This window comes from Musa acuminata, chromosome BXJ3-1 (genome assembly GCF_036884655.1).
Source record: "Musa acuminata AAA Group cultivar baxijiao chromosome BXJ3-1, Cavendish_Baxijiao_AAA, whole genome shotgun sequence".
Classification (NCBI taxonomy): domain Eukaryota; kingdom Viridiplantae; phylum Streptophyta; class Magnoliopsida; order Zingiberales; family Musaceae; genus Musa; species Musa acuminata.
In genome coordinates this window covers 22429103-22449728 of record NC_088349.1, presented here as the reverse complement: position 1 = coordinate 22449728, position 20626 = coordinate 22429103, and the positions used below count along the sequence as shown (strand labels likewise).

The 20626-nt window shown below is 40.0% G+C and overlaps 1 protein-coding gene across 5 annotated transcripts; it reads right to left on the bottom strand.

The window, feature by feature from the left end:
- Positions 1-775: 775 nt before the first annotated feature.
- Positions 776-20540, bottom strand: LOC135586137 (PHD finger protein ING2-like). 5 transcript variants are annotated; one of them, XM_065136792.1, is made up of 8 exons: positions 20157-20540; positions 19967-20058; positions 19797-19868; positions 17397-17617; positions 2970-3033; positions 2326-2576; positions 2164-2202; positions 776-1187 (listed from the first exon to the last, which is right to left on the bottom strand). In XM_065136792.1, exons 2-8 carry the CDS (start codon positions 20010-20012, stop codon positions 1086-1088), a joined length of 795 nt encoding a protein of 264 aa, XP_064992864.1. In that variant the 5' UTR covers positions 20013-20058; positions 20157-20540; the 3' UTR covers positions 776-1085. The 5 variants fall into 5 exon arrangements, with proteins under 5 accessions (XP_064992864.1, XP_064992863.1, XP_064992865.1 ...); XM_065136791.1 differs by having other exon boundaries at positions 19967-20094; positions 20213-20540; XM_065136793.1 differs by having other exon boundaries at positions 17397-17587; positions 19967-20094; positions 20213-20540.
- Between the last annotated feature and the right edge of the window lie 86 nt (positions 20541-20626).

Sequence of the window (20626 nt, the reverse complement as noted above, 5' to 3'; positions counted from 1 at the left end):
CCAGCATCTTCCTCTTGGAATTCAATAGAATTGCCAAGAGCACCGGTGCCAGTGTCACTGAAGCAACTGCACATAGCTTACGCCATCTCTCCTTGCAGAAATGTGGAAAGAGGAAGAGGTGGTTCTAAACACTGTTCTCAATCCTGATGGCTTGTCATTCACTACTTGAGGCAATTTCTTCTCCGTTGAATTGGTCTGATGGCTCTGAACATTCCTCCAACAGATTCTACTCTCGACCTTCCTCCCTGTAGGAACGGTAAGATTGAAAGAAAACCGAGGAAGAACAAAATGTCTCTTACAATGATAGACTTGTCGATTCTAAAATATAATCTAAAGAATCATTAATATAAATATAAATAATAAAAATAGAATTTACATGGTTCGACACTTTGGATAGATAGAAAAAAGAATTACAATTTTTGTTATGTGAGTACAAACTATTCAGTTTCTTGAGTTAATCGAAACTTTGCAATGTAGAAACCATGAGTCGCATTTAATCGAACAAAATTCCGATCGCACTCACATTTTTGTCCTATAACAATTCCTTAAAACTAGTATTGTTTTGCAATACCAATTCCTTAAAACTAGTATTGTTTTGCAATACCAAATGTTGATTGTATCCTCTCCGAGAGACAATACTACTGCAAACCCACCAGTCTCATCTTTCAAGAGCAGTTTATACATGGAAATAATCACAGCTGTAAGGGGAACCACTCCTTTTTTCTGAGCTTAATAACTCTTATAATTTGAAGAACCAACGTCATACACGACTACATTTAAGTCGAGCACAGTTTTGCGATAATTGAAGAAAGAAATTGGGGCAACATCTATGATAATTTCTGGACAACCAGAAACCAGTACTGGTGCCAAACATAACCGGCACAGTTATGCTCATGTCGTTTCAGAAAAGAGCTTCTTCAGTGAGAAGATACCACTTAACTATCGTGCAATATACATCGATACAACAAGGTGTTTCCCACAGCTTAAGAATGTTGCAGGAAAAAGAAAAAAAAATGGCTATTGCTGATGGGCTGTTGAACTCGTAGGAGACCACCTCTTTCTACCCAGGCCGACTATTCTAGAATTCATTGTTGATTCCGACAGGTTGGGCAGAACCACTTCCCTTTAAATCTTGTTTCTGGAGTGAGTCCGACACATGAATAATGGAACCATTCACCTCCTTCACACTGGACCCCAACGAAAAAAAAATTGCAGATTGAAAATGACAGATATAAGATCAAAGTAACATTAGACATGCAAAAAAATGTTAACAATATTTCAAAAGAGATGATACACTAAAAAATATGCAAATATGTGCTTTTAAATTTATATAGTAAATCAGAAATAATAAAGGTGGAATGGGGGTACATATAAGAAAATATTCAATAGTGGCAGAACATGGAAATCCATCAGTATGTCCACCATAATATAATTTCACAAATATACATCTTGCATCCACCTACAAAACACAAACTAAGAAACCAACTACAAGGTTATTGGCATTGTTTAAGTAGATTTTCCTCATCTGGTAGGAGAATGTTACAAACAGAATAAAATGGAACGATCAAAAGAGTTCCAATATGGCATTATTTGTTTTTTAATGTGAAAAATAAGTGAACAAGTAAAACAAATTCTTGTTTCAGATGTATGTTACCAATTTAGGATGGAGGAGAAGAAGGCTGGTTCCTTAGCATTGGCACCATTTGTAAATCACTTATATGATAAGTAAATTCCAGAGGATGTAACATTAAGAACCCGATATCCATTTACGGAAATGTGCTCCATGGCTTCAAGGTGCATAAAAAAATTATGCACGATATGAAGATATGAAAACAACTAAATGACTATGGAATCAAACTTAATGCTTTAGAGCAGTGGAGGGATACCTAAAAATGAATGGATGTAATGCTACGTGGGAATAATAACATTTTCAAATGAAAAATCAGAAGAGGAGAATAGAAAAAGAACAAGTGTGCTAGCATAAATTCTTAAATCAACCTTCACTGCGATTAAGTCAGGCACTTCATTGATTGGAAGCTTTTTTAACAAATAAAAGGTGAAGCAAACAAAAAGCTTGACATGCAAAAAGCCTCTTGGAAGAAAATGTTCTAAAAGGTGATGTCCAGAAATGCAAGAAATAAACCAAATAGCCTGGAAGCTTACATTTTCATTGTCACATGCGATCATATCTCCAAATGACACCTGGAAATAGAGAAAGCAAAGGGTTTCATTTATGATATCATAGTATTATGGACGTCGTTATGAAAGAAAAACTACATTTATGAACAGCTCGTATTAGATAGTCTATAAAGGTCAATACGAAACCTGATGGCAGACACAATATGTTGGCTCATTTGGGTCAATAGGTTGATCAACGTCAGCAGATGCTGGAATATTTTTTCTATCACTACCTGGAGGAGGCATAAGTTCTATATCCATATCCCGGTCTCTATCCCAATCCCTTTCTCTGAGCCTCTTTGGTTGAGGAGTTAAATAACCTCCCTTGCGTTTTTCATCCCTATTCACTATAGGAAGTGGAGGACGAATAGCTGGTTCATCTGGTGGAATCTTTCCTTCTGTTCAACAATAACGAAGTATTGGTTGAGTTATCCAATTTAAAGGACAGAAAACTCTATTAGCCTTCTAATTAGTAGCAAAGCATCACATTTATTAAGTCAGTAAACAAAAAAGATTAATTATTTCCAGAGTAACCTTTACATAAGTTGCAGAAATATGATTATAAATGCAACTGTTTTGAATTCAGCAGCGCCAACTCCTGGAGAACTACCCATGTCAAATACTTGGCATGACATCCACAAGAATTCAGACATGGAAACTCTTCAAGATGAAGTGGGGAACTGACCACTAGGCTAGGGCCCAGTTGATGGTTAGATTACCATCAGGTAGCATCAGATTAAACAAGAGAACTAGGACTTAATCAGAATAACTGCCAAGAAAAATTACAATACCTTGCTTTAAGTCTTCTGCAAACTGGTTCAAATCCTCATCTAGGCGCTTCAAATGGCCCTCTATCTGCATGACATCCCAACTTAGCTGAGGAGGACCTACATCTAAGTGCATCCAAATAAATTATAGAAACAGGAAAGTAGCATCATGCTAATTTTCTATAAATCTTGGCCAAAATCTGAAAAGTAGATAACACATTCTAGAGTAATGAAATATGAGAAGACTAAGGTGAGTTCCATGTACTAAATATCCAAGTAATGAAATATTTAAATGAGCTTAACATAGCGGGTCTTCTATGTTGAATCTCGGATTTTGATGATGAAGTCAATTGTAATTTGTTTGATCTAATCTATATGTTGAGAAAAGTGTGCAGGATTAACTATGATAGCAGTAAGACATAAAACAGGTGTTGTGCCGGAGTCAAGATCGAGATCTCATTAGGAGTTCGAGAGTTCGACGGAAGTCCGGACGTTTGTCGGAAGTTCTGCCGGAACCAACCGAGAAGTCCAGGAGCTTGCCAAAGAAGCTCGTCGGAACTCGCCAAGAAGATAGTCGTAAAGTCCAGGAGCTTGTCGGGAGTCCGCCGGAACATTGCCGAGAGTTCGTCGGATGTTCGCCGGAAGTACGCCGGAAGCTCGTTGGAAGAGCAATTGACGCATCGGAACAAGAAGCACTATAAATTATGTCTTAATTATCATAGTTAGAGCGTAAATTAAGTTAGGATTGGGAGATGATCCCACTAACTTAATTAGGGGCCAACTGGGCCCTTAACAGGGCTGAATTGGGCTGAATTGAGCACCCAATTCAGCCCCTGAAAGCATGGCCGGCGGTGGCATCGCCTGGAAGCCAGTGCCCCTGGATTTCTGGGCGGTGGTACCGCCGGCAGCAATGCTGCCAGCGGTGGTACCGCCTAGAGTCAGATCAGCGGCGGTAGTACCGCCCAGTAACGGCGGTGGTACCGCCAGTACCCCGGATTCCGGAGATGTGATACTTTTTTGCTCCAATTTTGAAGCCATTGGGGCCTATAAAAACCTCACCATTTTCTGCATGAAAGAGCGGTGGTACCGCTTAGAGTCAGATCAACGATGGTAGTACCGCCTAGTAATGGCGGTGGTACCGCCAGTACCCCGGATTCCGGGGATGCGATACTTTTTTGCTCCAATTTTGAAGCCATTGGGGCCTATAAAAACCCCACCCTTTTCTGCATGAAAGAGCACGAAAATATTGCCTTAATCTTGAATTCTTGAGTCATAAAAGTGTTGTAAAAGTTAGAGTTCTCCTCATTCATCTCTTAGCCTTGTAACCATCCAAGAAAGAGGAGTGAGACTTGTAAGGGTTATCTCCTAAACCCGAGAAAAAGAGAAAGTGTTGTAAAGAGGTGTTCGATCTTCACCTATTGAAGGAAGGCCTTTAGTGGACGCTGGTGACCTCGTCGGAGGAGGAATCCGAAAGTGGATGTAGGTCACCTTGACCGAACCACTCTAAATTCCGGTTTGCTTTTCATTTGTGCAATTTATTTTACTACAAACCTCCTTAATCTTCTCTTGCACTTTTACGAAAGCTTTCAAGTTCAACTTCTCTCCGAAACTGATTGAATCGAAACCATATTCGTCGAAATCGATTTTAAACGAAACTAACAATTTTCTGAAATCGCGAAAGTTTTCCGCTGCACTAATTCACCCCCCCCTCTTAGTACCGCTCTTGATCCTAACAATTGGTATCATAGCAAGGTTCACTCTCATTTGGTTTTAAACCCAAGAGAGATGACATTTGCTGGCAACCTAGAGGGCCATTCAATTACGCGTCCGCCTATGTTCAATGGAACGGATTACACATATTGGAAGACTAGAATGAGGATCTTCTTAATTTCAATGGATTTTGAATTATGGAATATTGTTGAATGAACAATTGAAATGAGTTGGAGAAGAAGACTTTCGCTTTAAACGCAAAGGCTATGAATGTCTTGTTTTGTACATTAGATAAAAACGAGTTTAATCGAGTATTGATTTGTGAAACGGTTTTTGACATTTGGCACACACTCGAAGTGACTCATGAAGGCACTAATAGAGTGAAGGAGTCAAAAATTAATCTTTTAGTGCATTCTTATGAGTTGTTTTAAATGAAACCGAGTGAGACCATTGGAGACATGTACACCCGATTTACGGATGTCGTCAATGGTCTAAAAGGACTTGGTAAAAGTTTCTCAGATTTTAAACTTGTTAATAAGATTTTAAGATCCCTTCCAAAAAGTTGGGACCCTAAAGTAACGACCATTCAAGAGGCCAACGATCTAAATAATTTTCCTCTTGAAGAACTAATTGGGTCACTAATGACCTATGAAATGATATGTAAAGCTCATGAAAAGATTGAGGACACCCTTCCAAAGAACAGGAAGGATATGACACTGAGAACACAAGAAGACCACTTGAAAGAAAACTCAAGTGAGAACACAAGAAGACCACTTTGATGATGACGTGACACTCTTAACAAAGAAGTTCAAACGATTTATAAAAAGAAATAAATTTAAAAATGATACTAAAAATAAATTTGAACCTAAGAAAGAACAAGTGATATGTTATGAATGCAAGAAGCCGGGACACTTCAAGAGTGAATGTCTCCAAGCAAAGAGGAGGCAACCAATGAAGAAGGCTCTCAAAGCTACATGGGACGACTCAAGTGCTTCTGAAGAAGAGGAGCCAACCAACACCGAGCAAGTTGCTCACTATGCGCTAATGGCTATTGGAGATGAGGTAACAAATTCATTAGACGCAAATTTAACTTTTGATGAGCTTTTAAGTGCATTTCATGAATTATTTGATGAATGTAGAACCTTAAGTAAAAAGTACAACTCTTTGAAAAAGGAACATGCTTCTCTTATTAGCGACTTTGATAGAGTAAAGATTGAGCATGAAAATATCTTAGCTTCTTGCACAAAATGCCATGAACTAAAAATACTTCAAAAGGAAAACTTGCTACTCAAAGAAATCTTGAAGAAATTTGAGGTTAGTAACATGTCCTTGAACATGATCCTTGCCAATAAAGGTCACGTTCATAAAAAAAGGCGGAATTGAATTTGTGAGTAGCTCTCACCAAAATCCAACCAGCTTTATTAAATGCCCCCTACCTTGCATGTATCCAAGGTTCGCCGTACCGTACCGTACCGGCGTTTCGACCCGGGCTCGGTACCGGTACGGTACGGTATACCGCTCGGTATACCCAGGTGTACCGAGCGGTACACTCACGTGTACCGAGCACTGTACACTGCTACAATGTTACTATACACTGCTACAGTACTTGGTATGGTACGGGGCGGTCCGCGTACCGCTGGCCTGTCGGACCGGTACGTACCGCCCGTATCGGGCGGTACAGTCCGATACGGCAAACCTTGCATGTATCACCTCACACCAAATGCAACTTTTGTTGCAAATTTGGACATGTTGCGTACAAATGTCCATTCAAGAAATATAGTCCACATAAATTGATTTGGGTTCCTAAAAGAATCTCAAATGACTCAATGCAACATGATAAGCTATGCAAATCGATTTTTGAGGCACCCAAGGTCAAATGGGTACCTAAAAATCATCTCTTTTTGTAGAAAAATGCACCATCACAAGCTAGGAGCAAGAGATGATACTTTGATTTTGGATGCTCAAGGCTTATGACCAGAGATCTAAAATATCTCATAAAGCTCTAAGCCAAAAACAAAAAAAAAGGAAAACACACTAAGAAAAGATTATTAGAATTAAAACAAGATCATGTTTGATGACTTGATGATGCAATTATTATTTGAAATCTTAAGTGATAAACACTTGATCATAATCTCTCAATATTTGAAACTTGAGAATTTTTATACATGAGTTCCTTTCTCAAAATTTCTGGATTTCTTGACATTTAAAAAATAAGTCTTCATTTGCTATTATCTCTCATTACAAATATGATTCATGGAACATTGATATGATTGGTCTTTTATGAATTAATAATTTCAATAAGAGTTCTCTACTTCTCCCTCCCATTTACGAAAACTGACTTGGTACGAGATTCACGCGAACAAGCATTCGCACCACAAAATGACTATGATGCTGCTTGAAAGAGCAAGCAAGACTTCTTGCCTATTGGGAAGCCATAATGCTTTAAAAAGAAAAGTGATAAGTTGAGGAAAATAGTGCCCTGGCAATGGCACTGTTTCTATTGAGAAGCCGCAGGGTTTAAAACAGTGCACCGACGGTGACACCGCCAGTGGGCACTGGTTGTAGGCGGTGGCACCGCCCATAACTTTGCCCTATAAAAAGGCACTTATGGTCGATAATAGAACCGACCCCAAGCCCTCCTACATTCCTTCCTCACACCTCTAAACACCTCTCCACCCCTCATTCTCCTTGATCCTCCTCTAGAAACTCGAGGAAACCCTCCCCTTCTTCAAATCCAAGGATCAATCTCAACCTTTCAAGAAGATTACTACAAGAGTAATTCTCAAACCTCTTCTATCAATTTATTGATAGATCTTGCCTCTTATGTGTAGTTCTCTCATCATTTATGTGTTTAGTCTCATGGCTTCTAGAAGATCCTCTAGGGACAAAGGGAAGAGGAGATTAGATGAAAATTATGACTCCCTACTTTTTAATTCTAATCAACATGCCCTAAAATTTTCATCCATAGAGTCTAGACATGTTCATAAGGATAAATATGTTGATTTAGACGAATTAAGTGATTTGGAATCTATTTAATGGTTTGCTAATCTAGACATTCTCCCAATCCTTCAAATGAGTGAACCTATCTACCCTAGGCTTGTTAGGCTATTTTATAATAATTTACATATAGATAAAGATGAAAGGGTATCTACCTATCTATTAGGACATCATATACCAATTACGGATAGAACCATTTGCAACATCATAGGAATTCCAGTAAAAGAAAGAGGGTGATATTTTAGAGGACAATGGGATGATGAAACAGTTGTGACTACTTACGTTAATGCCTTAGGAACAATTTTTGGCAATCCTAACTTAACGATTCTTCCAAAAAGCTACGAACATTTACTAACTTTAAGCACCAAAATACTTCATTACATCCTGATAAGTATCATTCTCCCAAAGCAATATCATTATGATGAAGTAAGCCAAATGGAACTAGGTACCATGTATTATGAAGGGACATAACAATTGTTTTGGTTACCTAATCCAACAAAACATGATTGAACTATCAAAAAAGGACATGATGCTTCCATATGGTGGCTTAATCATAAGACTACTCCATGCCTATGATATTGCCATTCCACCCGACGAAGAAGTTATAAAACTAGACAGATTTAGTATCATAAATAGAAATATATTTCGACGGATGAGATGTACATTCAGAAATGGTATATGAACTAGACTGCCTAGAAGGACTGATCCCCTCCAACCAGAACCAGAACCTGAAACACCAATTTTTAGGAGTAATCTATCTCCTCCAACTGATCCCTTTGAGGAATCACCTCCAGTAGAGCAAGCACCTCCCCCCTCATCTATCGACGACATAGGGACTCAGATGGATCGTTTTGAACAACGACAAGATCGACTTGAACAATGCTAAGATTAAATCTTAACTGAGTTGCAACAGATTCACCAATAGTTTAATACCTAGTTTAGACATTTTAACTTACCACTACCTGAATGAGCAAAAGATGAAATCTCTCTATTGTATTATGCTTACTTTTATGTTGTAATCTTATGTTGATTACCTTGCTGTTTGTAATCTTAAAATGCTGCTTACTTTGATGCAAAAATTTCATTGTAATCTCTTTTATGTTGTAATCTTATGTTGCCTACTCAGATGGTGAAATTCTGTGTTTACTTTGATGAATGTATCACTCTAAGAATTAGACTTAATAAATCTTTTAAATGAATAAATTCCTTGATACATTCAACTTTTGGTATTTATAACCTGACTCATTATTTGATGATCATTTGCGAAGTTAGGAATGTTAATTTGTCCGAATGTATGAATTTGTTAAATTTCGTTTTCGGACTTTCTTGATTCTTTGGATCACTCACTTAAATTCTGTGCTGATAATTTTATGATGCAAATTTTACATGATGATAAGATTGTGTGCTTCAATAAAATGTTTACTTTGATGTTGGAATTTTGTGCTTTGATGCTGAAAGTTTTTATGATGTTGTGATCTCTTTAAATGATGAGTATGTAATCATACAATGATGCAATATCATGTTTACTTTGATGATTATGATTTCTATTGAATATTGAGAAGTTTTAATCATACATCGGATTCTTAACTTTTGAGTGCTACAAGCACTAATGATATTACCTCATGCAAGTAGTGATGAAAGACTATGACAAAACATTTTATAAATGCATGAAGTGTTTATACACATCTTGATGTTTGATACATGGAAGGAATTGACAAATGCATCTCTTATGGATTCCACTCTTATGAATTTTTAATGAGAAATAGATTTGATGTAATGCTCTTCTCACTATGAAGTTTTATTGGTGAATTTCTCCTTCATGTGATACTCCTCTCCCATGAATTCTTGTTATGAAAATTGAAGGAATTCCAATGGATATATTAATTATTGAAAGATGAATTCTCGTGTGTGATAATGAAAGCACGAGTGTGATAATTTTCGTGGGGATTTGATTTCATATGGATATCTCGATCCTTTTTATGAATCCCTTCTCTTTGTCAAAATGAAAGCATGTTTTAATGAAAACTTATTTATCGTTTTTCGACTTGATTCAAATCATTTCACAAATTTAGTTCAATGGATTCCCTCCTTACCTTCTTTTCTCTTTTTTATACAAAATGTGATGACAAAGGGGGAGAAGTTGTTAGAATCTATCATTTTAATGTTGATAACATTTAATGATGAGAACTTTTGAGTGTGAAACTTGCTTGATTTTTTTTACCACACTTGTATTGTTAAATTGTTCTCTTTTTTGTTGATGACAAAGGGAGAGAAATAATACCAAAATGTGGTAAATTGATGACAAATGAATGCAATGTATTTCATCATATATACTTGAAATGTTTGCTTGATAAATTTCTTTCATTATGATAAGATATCTAGAGCTTCACTTGCTATTTTGTAATTGATATCTTGCCATAGAATGATGAATTGCTATCTTTGTCATCTTCATATTTGAAATATCATACTTGAAAATGGATGTCATGCCTTGACATCATTTTGAGAAATACTTGGCATCGTATTTTGAGAATGATAGATCATGATAGGAATCATGATGTGCATGTTGATAAGTTTAATTAACTTATCTTATCGGTTTGTTTCTTGAATTCAAAGGCCTTAAATTCAAGAATGTCTTTTCTCAAATATGACATATAGATAGGGGGAGTTAAGGTTAACTCCGTCATCATAAAAAAGGGGGAGATTGTTGAATGATTTTGATTATGAAGTTAATTGTAATTTGTTTGATCTAATCTATATGTTGAGAAAAGTGTGTAGGATTAACTACGATAGCAGTAAGACATAAAACAGGTGTTGTGCTGGAGTCAAGATCGAGATCTCATTAGGAGTTTGAGAGTTCAACGGAAGTCTGAACGTTCTGTCACGGACAAACTTTGAAACAGGATGTTTGATGTAATGCTTATATCTGTCCGTGTCTGTTGGCATGTTCATGCCTTGTACAGCGTGTAGAGGGGCAGCCGAAGGCTTATAAGTCCCATTTTAGTTGGGTTGGTGGCCTCTTTAGGCTTGTAAATAAAGGTTGTGTCATGTGGACACGTGCGAGAGCTTTTCGATCTGTAATAGACCATTTTACCCTTTGTTGTGCCACTGTTCAGAGCTTGTAAAGTCTGTTTGTAATTTGCATTGTCTATGAAGTGTTTTTCGGACATGTTTGCTTGTGGATCCCGATTGAGGCGTTCTCTTTAACCCGTTCTCTCTTTGTTGGTCCTAAGGGACAATGGGAGGCTTCGGGGAAGCTGACCTTTGCGGACGGACGCGCAAGGGTGCCGCACGACTTAGGCAAAACCAGCTAAGTCCGTGTCATATGGTATCAGAGCGGGACAAGCACTCATAGAAACACTTGACATGCAAACGTGGGGGACCTAGTGGGGCTGCGTTGAGGGCAGTCAGCACACGCGCGACCGTTTGAGGGAAAACGGGCATGGAGATGTAGGGAAAAGAGTCGCTTAGAGGAGCGAGCATCTGAGATTGACATTCAGAGGAATGGCCAACCCTTCGCGCAAGAGGCACCACGAGAACAGGCAAGCTTGGAAGAATTTGGAGCGCACAAAGGTTGGGATGGCTGAGTTTGAACTACGGCTCAACGTTGACAACTATACTTGATGGTGCTCTAGGCAAGCGAGGCGCTTGGCAAGAATGAGACCATGTAAGGTGGAATGAGTTGCTCAACGACCAAAAGAGTTATGCAAAGCTCACAGAGGTGAGGGGAATTGCTAACTCGAAGAATTTGGTACTCATGCATGGGCTTGTATGCGGACGATGGAATGTTCGTGGCCATCCCAAGGCGACCGAAACTCGGCGCTATGGAGCATTGAAACTTTCTCTTCGGCATGTGAAGGATACGTCCGTCGGAAGCTGAAGTGTGCAACGAGTTCAGCATGTTGCTAGGCCTTGAGGGGTGCAGCGGGGGCTGTATTGACATGAAGTCGCAATCTAGCAAGTGCATTTGCAGGAGGCAGAACAGTGCACAGTTTGTTCAGCAGTTCGGAGTAGTCCAAGGGGATGGTGGTCTCCAAAACGAAGAGAGATATTGCTCCAACGGGACAGTTATCCAGGAGGGATAAGTCTCGGCTCTCCAGAGGGAGAATCATGTGACATGGACCTCACATGTTGAGGAGGAGTACCTCAACAAACAACAACTCCACGAAGCTCGATGGACTGAGCAAGCGGCGAGGAGTCGTCGCATGATCTCGCTTAGAGAATGCATTGGTGGATGCATTGCGAGATCAAGTGGGGGAGCGACCTAAAGCAACTTATGAAGGTACACTTGGAGTCGATGTGGAGATCGGACTCAAGGGAGGGCTGACCCGTGAAATGGTGGGTGCGAGAGCCACCATCGACTCAATGCAAAAACGAGGAGCGGAGCAACTTGGGTGTAACTTGGCGAAGTACCCAAGCCGCATGAAGGGAGCCGGCATAGAAGTTGGAACATGGAGCAGAGGCACAGTGCTTTCCTTAGACAGAGGTCAAGGACATGAACTCTTGCAGAGGCAAGAGTAGGATCATGTTGTTCCATGGGTCCTTCTTTCTAACGGAGCGGACTCATCTTGCATGGTGCCAAAGACGAAGGGAGCTTCGCGGCACATGCACCTTAACTCGGAGAAGCATTTGATGGAGGAACTAAGGCGACTCAATTTGCGGAGGCGAAGTTGGGTTCAGAAGGGCCTTAGCACGGGGCAAGAGGACGCAGAGGCGGGTACTCTTGAAGAATATGCCACAGTGTTGCCATTTGAGTTGCTATGAAGGAAGCAGTGCGCAGCGGAGATTGTGCTGGTAGGGGGCAGAGGCCCAGGATCCAGACAATGGTGCACAGATTACAGTGAAGTCGGTGGACTTCGAGAGCTACTAGGCGACGGACTGTCCTAGAGCGGTGCTTCATCTAGGTGTGACCCAGGAGTGGGTGGATGAAGATCGATTGCCAGAGGAGCGAACAAAATCGAAGGTGGAAGGGACCCTGCGATGTATTGGCAAAGGCCACACATGGAGGGTTCACAATTCGAGTTTATTCCACAAGGATCAGAATGCAATGAAGATGTCACCAGGAGGTGACATGGTACAGCGGATCGTGGTGGAACAGTTCGTGGCAATGCGATACACACAATCGGTCCCATGAGGGATGAGATCATATGGAGGTATGATCGGGAGCTACTGGGAGCTCCACTTCGGTGAACAACACGACGGCAAGAAGGGCTATGGATTCAAGGAGTGAAGGCCATGGTATCGCAGAGGCGGGTCTTCTAAGCATGCATCGAATTTTGCATCGGATGAAAACCTTGGTCATCAGCATATGGGGGTTGGGTTCCACCAAGGGAAAAGTTCGAATGCAAGTACCAGTGAGTTCCATGAGAGGGACTTGATCATGCAGAGGTATGATCGAAGCAGCTGGAGAGTTGGACTGGTCCAAAGCTCATATTCGCTTAAGGGAGCTCGACAAGTCAGAGGACAAGGTCGAGTAAACGAACGTTGCTACCAAGGAAGCTAAGGAGAACAGAATCGGTGCAAACTCTACAACGTGATGGCAGAGGCCATGCATGGGAGTTACAGTCTGTCTTTCCATCGACCAAACGGACTGCTTGGAGAACACAGAGGTGTTGAAGCAGGGGGTCGAAAGGGGCGAGGAAGCGACGACGAGTCCAAAGGGACTTAGCTACCCAAAATCAAGCATCAGTTAGAATGGAGGTGGACTCAGAGGAGTGCCACAGAGACATCTCTACTGATTGTGAAGAAAAGGGATACAGAGACGAGACGACGGATAGTAGGGCCATGGGCATGGCAGCGCCATGGTACCGCAAAGGCGGGACTTCCGTGCAAGTCACTGATCCCTTGCTCTCATGGAGGGAGAGCGCTTGGTCATGAAAGGGGCCGAGGAGGTGGAGCATGCAGAGGCAATCTCCAAGTACCGAGACAAGGCTGAAGGGCAGAGGCCAAGAAACTTCGTAAGACCGGTGTCAACAAGTTTCTCATCAAGATAGCCGTAAGTGAAGGACTTCGGGTCATGCAAGAGTGCACGACCAAGAAACGAAGCAGGCAGTACGCGGTGCTGTACCTTTGCTACTCAGTGGAGTAGGCGGCAGGGTTGATGGAGAAGACGGTACAATCCCAAAGGCGACCTCATCTATCAGAGAATTACTCCAAGTTGGGGTGAAAACTTCCTGCATTCCAGAAGTTCAATGGCATTGAGAAGGTGAATCACAGTAACTAACTCAATGCAAGGAGTGCAAACACTTCAAGTGCTTCAGAAGTGTGAGCAAAGAGCAAGCGAAGGCCAGTAACCAGCTCGATGCATGAAGTACAACCTCGAGGAGGCGGGCGAAGTCAAGTAACCTTTGCCTTCTCAACTCTTAAGAGAATGGGCGAAACCGAGTACCCCAATTCTCTTATCCATCCAGCAGAGGAGCCCTGCACAAGTTCAAAGACCCTTCGAAGATAATGGAAGACAATAGTTGTCAAATCCTCACCGACGGTGATCAGTGCTACTGAGAGTAGATTGTCCGCTTCATTTCCCAACAAAATGCCAATCGAAAGCGGAAGTGATGCGAACCTACTTGGATGTGACAACTAACCGAAAGAAGAGTCAATGAGCAGATTTTGTGGAGGAAGGACCCAAAACTTCAGAAGTTTGCGAGGCGATGCTCGTTAAAGCTCCAACAAGCATCTACCCAGTTCAAGCAGCATGTGGAAATTTTGAGAGACTGGCGCAGTAAGGATGGTCTTTTCCTTCATTTGGTGGATCCATAGGAATCAACGAGGATCAAAACAACTCAGCCAACCTCACACCAGAGTCAGAGTCATTGGCGAGTTGAAGCAGCATGGCGGATCAAAGGTTCGACTACTCAGAAACAGCAGCGGAGAGCAACTGGGAGCCAGGAGGCGCATTGCAGCTGGAGCAGAAGATTGAAGACTCAGCAAAGGCGAAGAGTTGCAGTGTTCACAAAGGCTTCGACGAGGACGTCGAAGGGATAAGTGGGGGAGAATGTCACGGATAAACTTTGAAACAGGATGTTTGATGTAATGCTTATATCTGTCCGTATCTGTTGGCATGTTCATGCCTTGTACAGTGTGTAGAGGGGCAGCCGAAGGCTTATAAGTCCCATTTTAGTTGGGTTGGTGGCCTCTTTACGCTTGTAAATAAAGGTTGTGTCATGTGGACACGTGCGAGAGCTTTTCGGTCTGTAATGGACCATTTTACCCTTTGTTGTGCCACTGTTCAGAGCTTGTAAAGTCTGTTTGTAATTTGCATTGTCTATGAAGTGTTTTTCGGACATGTTTGCTTGTGGATCCCGATTGAGGCGTTCTCTTTAACCCGTTCTCTCTTTGTTGGTCCTAAGGGACAATGGGAGGCTTCGGGGAGGCTGACCTTTGCGGACGGACGTGCAAGGGTGCCGCACGACTTAGGTAAAACCAGCTAAGTCCGTGTCAGTTCGTCGGAAGTTCTGCCGGAACCAACCGATAAGTCTAGGAGCTTGCCAAAGAAGCTCGTCGGAACTCGCCAAGAAAATTGTCGTAAAGTCTAGGAGTTTGCCGGGAGTCCGCCAAAACATTGCCGAGAGTTCATCGGATGTTCGCCGAAAGTACGTCGGAAGCTCACCGGAAGAGCAATTGACGCACCGAAACAAGAAGCACAGTAAATTATGTCTTAATTATCGTAGTTAGAGCGTAAATTAAGTTAGGATTGGGAGGTGATCCCACTAACTTAATTAGGGGCCAACTGGGCTCTTAATAGGGTTGAATTGGGATGAATTGAGCACCCAATTCAGCCCCTGAAAACATGGCCGACGGTGGCACCGCCTAGAAGGCTGTGCCCTTGGATTTTTGGGCGGTGGTACCGTCCAGAGTCAGATCAGCGACGGTAGTACCGCCTAGTAACGGCGGTGGTACCGCTAGTACTCGAGATTCCCGGGATGTGATACTTTTTGGCTCCAATTTTGAAGCCATTGGGGCCTATAAAAACCCCACCCTTTTCTACATGAAAGGGCATGAAAATATTGGCTTAATCTTGAATTTTTGAGTTATAAAAGTGTTATAAAAGTTAGAGTTTTCCTCCTTCATCTCTTAGCCTTGTAACCATCCAAGAAAGAGGAGTGAGACTTGTAAGGGTTGTCTCCTAAACCCGAGAAAAGGAGAAAATGCTGTAAAGAGGTGTTTGGCTTCACCTATTGAAGGAAGGCCTTTAGTGGATGCCGGTGACCTCGTTAAAGGAGGAATCCGAAAGTGGATGTAGGTCACCTTGACCGAACCACTCTAAATTCCGGTTTGCTTTTCATTTGTGCAATTTACTTTACTGCAAACCTCCTTAATCTTCTCTTGCACTTTTACGAAAGCTTTCAAGTTCAACTTCTCTCCGAAACTGATTGAATCGAAACCATTTTCGTCAGAATCGGTTTTAAACGAAATGAACAATTTTCTGAAATCACGAAAGTTTTCCGCTGCATTAATTCATCCCCCCTCTTAGTGCCGCTCTTGATCCTAACATTCTATTCTCTTCTGTGCCCATAATATGTTCCATGTTAAGAAAAAAAATCTCAAAAGTAATGCAGTTTGGTGGATTCTTACTAAACTAAGTGCATTCCATTGGTTAGACATCCAGGGATTGAAATCTTCAAATGGAGACTAGGGAAGCATACTTTGATCCTCTTCTGTGCACATAATGTGTTCCACATTTTCTCGATACCCTGAATCTTACCTAGGTGTTCATGGAGTATGGACTATACTTCATGCAAAATTGTATCAGAAACACAGTGAGGTGGTCAAAAATTTATTCTTTTAGGTTTTATGGCAAAGCACATTCCCTAAATAAGCATAAAAAGCACTATATATAGAGATGTATGTGAAAAAAACCTATGAAGATGAAGGTGCTCATAGACTGACGGGACAGGTCAGGAAGGTAAGCAACTTGATGAAGATAACTCACTTATGAGATTGGCAGCTATCACCTTCTTAACAATGCGTGCCACTATGGAGATGTATGAAGATAACTAGCAAGGATTAGTTTGTCAAGATGCCAAGAACCTTTTTAGTCTGCACATTTTACAAATTTCTTTTGCAAATGTTGTAATTATTTTTTGCTTGACAATTTCCCGTTTGCATGATAAAAGTGACCAAAGTACAAGTACAACTATGCAAATTATCTTCCCTCACTAACAATAGTGCATGAAATCAAGGAATAAAGAAGAGTAACACAATGAAAGACAATTTCTTGTTTCTAGAGTCCATTACTTTGCAAATTATATTGCAAATAAACAGACAATCATGTTGATCCTATTGATATGCTTCAGATATCCTAGATTGTATAGAAATGAAGTAAATGTAGGAAAGCAAATCAGGATTCTGAGAACACTGTAGAGCTTTGGTCTAAACATGCTGAATGATAAATTAGTCCAGAGGAGATTTAACGAATCTGTTTGCAGATTAAGATGTCTCATAATTGAAATTCAGTGTTTTACAATGGAGCAATTGAAACTGATACTATTCCAATATAAAGCTTGTAACACCCTTCATCTAGGCACTTTCAAATCAGGATCAACATATCATAAATTGTTGATTAACAAAGTAGGTCACAAGTTAGTCTTCTAAGTTCATGGCAGGTCAGTTCTGGTCAATGGTCTGAAAACTTTGCTATTAATTTTTAGAATGCTTCATACACAAAACCATGTACTTGTAGCAATAAACTAGGGTTAACTATTGAGATGATTTCGAGAACTCCTGTCATAGCAAAAGGTTGGTTACCAGTTCATAAGCTTGTTGGGCTAGCAAAACTTTCTCTGTGCACAGGCTCAATGCATTTTCCTGGCTAGCTTCGATCTCTTTTTTCATCTTCTCGAATTCTGCCTCATCATCTTCATGGATTACCTTCTTTGAGTAGTGAGAAGGCATTCCTAAACAATACCTTGTCTGTTCTTTTGTCTGGTTTATAATACCTGCATACAAAGTCAGGTGTACAAGAATAACTGAAGATATTTAGAAAAAGAAAGGAGGATAACATCAATACACTGAAATTTGGAACTATACAGAAATAGTTATTAAGAAAATAATATTCAACAGCTTTGCCTTCCTTACAATGGATATTTTATACCAGGTCCTGTATACATCAAAGATTACTAATAGGGAAGGTTGGTCCATTGTAACTGGAAAGCACATTTTATAACAGCAGATTTTGCATGCACATTAAAATTAAGAACTAAATAAACTGGAACAAAATATAAGCATTTGTCACTACAGGGAAAAATAGTTCATCAACTATTCCATTCATAATATGATCATCTTTTTGTATTTGTACTTCTTTGATATGCTTTTCTTTCAATATACTTTTCAAATCTCTAAAGATATTCTGTTTGAAAACCTAGTAGATTTAAAGAGTAATGTGTACTCAGAAAACATAATTATAAGCCATAAAATCAGAATTCATCTTGTGTTTGTGTGTGTACACATGTATGTAAAAATATTCAAATAGAAAAGCATATATATCAAAAAATGATCACATACATATCATATTTATTTAAACTATATAGCATACTAATAAAAGGATTAGGGAAAAAAAATTAAAATATGCATCCATGAGAGACAAATAAAAATTAATTGTAAATTTTGAACAGAATAGCATAGCTTAATCAGTAGTAAGTGAGTTGGAATTCAAAACTTGATAATATACATATACTTATATATCTATATATATAAAAGAATCAGTAGGGAGTCAGTTTGAATTCAAAACTACATTTATAACAAGGTAATATAGGTTATCTACTTAAGCAATTTCTTTTCTCCTATATTTCACATTATCATTAAGTCAGCTTCTTACCAGGACGTTGTGTAGATAGTACCAACTAGGAGGAACCTTCTTAAAAATGTTGGTTATTGGTGCTCTGCCTACCAAACTTCATGTTAATATATGCTCCTAAGGCATTCTCTTCTACAATGTGTATGTGCATGCTAACAAACTCATCTTAGAATATCAATTCTCACCTACAGATGAAAACATTTACAAAAACAAAATAAAAGTGAGTTAGAAATTCCATATATTCCACCAAATCGTTTGCATAGTCTTGCAAATGTGAAATTGAACCATGTTGTTACTGGAGGTGAAATAAACCGTGCCACCATGTTACTTGTAGCTAACAATTGATCGGGGTTTCATAAATAGTGGATTGGTAATTCACAAATTCTGATCATTTAAATCTTAAACATCTACATTTTTTAAGATTCTCAAAGAAGTAAAACTGAAGAAACCTATCTGCTGATATCTAATTGTCAAGCAAAACAAGAACATGTGTGGTGTGAAACAAGACATGACACACTTAATTTTTTTCCTTTACTCAAAAGAACTGCAGATTCTTCTCTGTATCATTTGAGATTCATGAAATAAGACATATAGTCTCAAGCATTCATTTAGATCAACAACTATTTATTGCTTATAAAATATAATCAGGTCTGGTGCCTAAGGACATCAGGTACTTGTATACATGTTCCTACAACCTACAATTAGAGTTTGACTTCTCCATGTTTTTGCGGCCCCTCTCAATTTTGATGGGAATGGATAAACAAACTGTTCCATACATCATCAACTGAAAGAAGCAATTTGTTATTGTGCAATCAACCTGAAATTCTCTACAGTACTAGAAATTGATACAAATTCCTAGGACAGAAGATATTCTTTTTAAACCCATGGAAAACTAACCTTAATTGTAATATGGATTTAAGTAAAAACAAATTTACAATGATTTTCCTTATTGTGATATATATCAAAGGACAAGATGCATATTTTACTGATACAAGCATAACATATTAGTTTCTATAGTCAATCTTATACTTCTATTTTCTTGTCCATACACGTAAAATCTTCTTGCCTATCAAAGGTGTAACGCTACTAAAGGGAACTATCACATCCATCATTGAGCAATATGAGATCTTTTCCATCTTCTTTAGCTCATTATGACAGCTTGAATCAGAGGATATATAACAAAGCTAAATAAGAAACTGAAGGGATCATTCGTTTTAGCATTCACTAATCCGAACAAACATTTCATTCCCAGACAAGGAAAAAAGCAACTATAATTCACACATAAATCACATATCAAGAATAATCTGGATGACCAGGATGAGGAGATCATTTCGGGAGGACCAAACACACACCATGAGCTCGTTCGTCGAGTTCTCTCATGGTGGACAGTAGCCTCTGGAGCTCTGCCGCCAACGTGCTCGAATCTTGATTCAAACAACCAAAAGAAGGGTTTTTCTTAACAGAAGAAAAGATACAAAAATCTACGTCAAAAAGATCAGCAAAGAGAGAATAGATCGTTTACATTCCAAATAATCGTCGACGAAGACCCCGGTCCTCGCGATTGCCATCTATCTTTCAGGCTAGGGTTACTTCTCCGTATCGGGGACGAGGGGGCTTCAATTCGTATTCCGGAGGTTAACGCAGTGGTTACTGCAAACCGACAGGGGTATTTTGGGAAATCAAAAGTTGTACGAATCAAAACGTTCGGTTACCAAATATGTAAAACGACGAAGCCAAGAAGAGAGGCGATTGCGGTGGATCGACGCACCGCGCTCTTCAAGTCCGGGCCCGGCGGCGAAGGCCGCGGAGGGATGAGAAATAGTGGGGCGGCGGCCGATCGCGGCTGCGGTGGAAGCGGCGATCGATGGCGAGGGCGAGGACGAGTTCCCACTCCCAAGACTCTTACACCTTGCTCAAAATAATGCCCAAAATAGATACAAACCCTTGACAGAATGGTTGAATAACTCGAGAAATTTATCAGGGGTGATGTTGCCCTTAATAACAATGCGATGGCCCACAAGCTTGCATGAAGTACCTAATGACCACATCAGCATTTTAATGTTTCACGGGTGACTCCGTGAGGCTTTGCGCTCATTGTCAGATTCAAGTTTTCTGGAATCTTCACAGGAGAAACTTAAAAAGACTACTCTCCGGGGGCTTATATGCAAGAAGAAGCCCTAAA

Excerpts from the sequence above, each read along its gene's own strand:
- LOC135586137 (XM_065136792.1), bottom strand. The coding sequence starts at position 20,012 with ATGGCAATCGCGAGGACCGGGGTCTTCGTCGACGATTATTTGGAAT. Across the intron at positions 17,618-19,796 it reads ACTCGACGAACGAGCTCATG|TTATTCTTGTACACCTGACT; the intron begins GTGTGTGTTTGG and ends AAATATCTTCAG. Across the intron at positions 1,188-2,163 it reads TCGCATGTGACAATGAAAAT|TGTGAAGGAGGTGAATGGTT; the intron begins GTAAGCTTCCAG and ends GTTGGGGTCCAG.